The sequence below is a fragment of the Papilio polytes genome, unplaced genomic scaffold (assembly GCF_000836215.1).
Source record: "Papilio polytes unplaced genomic scaffold, Ppol_1.0 DF822067.1, whole genome shotgun sequence".
Lineage (NCBI taxonomy): Eukaryota > Metazoa > Arthropoda > Insecta > Lepidoptera > Papilionidae > Papilio > Papilio polytes.
This window is the reverse complement of record NW_013527137.1, coordinates 6418321-6420270: the sequence shown is the minus strand read 5'-3', so window position 1 is coordinate 6420270 and position 1950 is coordinate 6418321. Positions and strand designations below refer to the sequence as shown.

At 37.3% G+C, this 1950-nt stretch overlaps 1 protein-coding gene across 1 annotated transcript in view; it reads left to right on the top strand.

Moving 5' to 3' along the window:
• The window catches only part of LOC106106906 (transmembrane channel-like protein 4), a gene marked incomplete at its 5' end in the record, with an annotated part of 7088 nt that overhangs the window by 3258 nt on the left and 1880 nt on the right, over positions 1-1950 (top strand). Inside the window, 2 exons of the mRNA XM_013287565.1 lie at positions 386-495; positions 1526-1684. Coding sequence (XP_013143019.1) covers positions 386-495; positions 1526-1684 — 269 coding nt within the window. The remainder of the gene's footprint in view (positions 1-385; positions 496-1525; positions 1685-1950) is intronic.

Below are 1950 nucleotides of genomic sequence, written 5' to 3'. Positions count from 1 at the left end.
ATCCACTTCCCCTTCCCATCCTCTTATAAAAAAGGGTGGTAAAGAGAAAGGGACTTAAATTAGGCCTCCGGCACCACACTCATCAGACGAAACACGGAATTACTTCCTTTTCACGCCTGTCTTCTGTGTGGTCGTGGTATTACTGGGGGCGCGCCGGCCCTGCACTGCTAACATGTTAAAGCGGGCACTACCACTGTTAAAAAAAGAAACTGATTTTAAGCAAAATTTGTACTAATATTTGCTTATACTCAGTCTATTCCTAAGTTTAACTTTGTTAAGGCTTATCATATATGATACATACTTTTGTTTTTTTTTAAATTCCACTCGGACGGAGTCTCGGGCGATAGCTGGTTTATAATATTAGTAAGATGTAAGATTTATGTGATGTGGCACGTTGCAGGTGTGGCGCGCTGCGCAGACGCAGACGGTGCTGTACATGCTGGTCACGCTATCCCTCTTCGTTACGATCTTCTCGATCGGCAGCCTCTTCCTGCGGTCAGTTTTATCATTTACAGTAAAATGTCTATAATTTTAGACTTACATAGTAACTAAAAACCGTCTTGCGGGAAAGGGACAAAACTACAAGGTTACAGCAATAAAACGTGATTGCTGACATTTGGAATTGAAAGTTTTTGAAATGAGAATAATAAAGTATAGTTTTTATAATTATTCGGATAAAACCACACGTGATAATACGAGGTATATAGTTTTTTTTATATTTTCTTTCAATATTATTAGTATAAATATATTAGTATGTACTCCTTACATTCATCTAAATAAATAACCACCCACCTATACACACATGTACACACAAACACACGCACACACCTACACCTACATAACTAACTACATAAAAATGTAAACTTCCAATTTTTATTATGTATTTATTATCAAACTAGGTGTTCCCGTGCGACTTCATCCGCATGAAATTATAAAAAATTTATTTCATTGTCTACATTTGTCAAATTATAAATAGCAAATGTCAAAATGACAACATAACAAACCTCGGCAATCTTGCTTCCTTGATGTTGGCAACAATTTATGGTCTCTTTCCCACATTAGGGTTTTTATCAAAATATTTATATCCTAAGTTTAATGGCGTGAAAATATATAGCCTCAAGCCTGATGTAAGTGTAGGGTTTTTTATTTAAAAAAAGTATTATTCAAAAACATGCTGTAATTGCTGAGATCTTAGGTAACAAAGAAGTGTGTGTTTACGCTTTATTATAATAGTATAGATAATGGTGAAGTACTGAATTTATTTTGTTTTTGTTAATTTTGTGATAATATTAAACGAAGTAAGGGAAGTCATTGGCTCCTTTAATACAGGGAACCAACCTAGTAAAGGAGCCGAGGATATATAATTGAACAAAATACAGAATTTTAAAAATTAAAAGTGAAAAATAGGTGTGAAATATATTTGTAACATTATGTATACGTGAATTATAATTCTGTTTTTGTATAAATAAATAAAAAAAATATTTTTTTTACACAAGGTATATGTAGAAGTAAGGTATTTGTTCAGAGGGTCGTCTGAGGCATGCGGGCCCTTCGTGACGTACGAGCGCGTGTGGGGCGTGGTGAGCGAGGGCGTGCTGCGCCTGCACACGCGGCCCGCGCTGCGCCGCGCGCTCGCCTTCCTCACGCGCCCCGGCGTCATCGCCTTCGCCTTCCTCTGCCTCTGGTCAGTCTACACAACACTTACACCTACAACAGACACTCAATGCTATTTTTAACTGATATTCTAGTTAAATAGGGTTTCCAAAGAATGGTTTAAAGTCGAATGGTGGGATCCAACCCTCGACCGTGTGATCGTAAATCTATACTCTGAACCTTCTTTACTGAACTTTCTGTCTGGCGTTGTACGCGGGTAATCCAACAAAATAATTGTAAATCGTTATGATGTTTTTCGATTAAGAAAACGAATTGATGTCGTGGATGCGTGCGCAT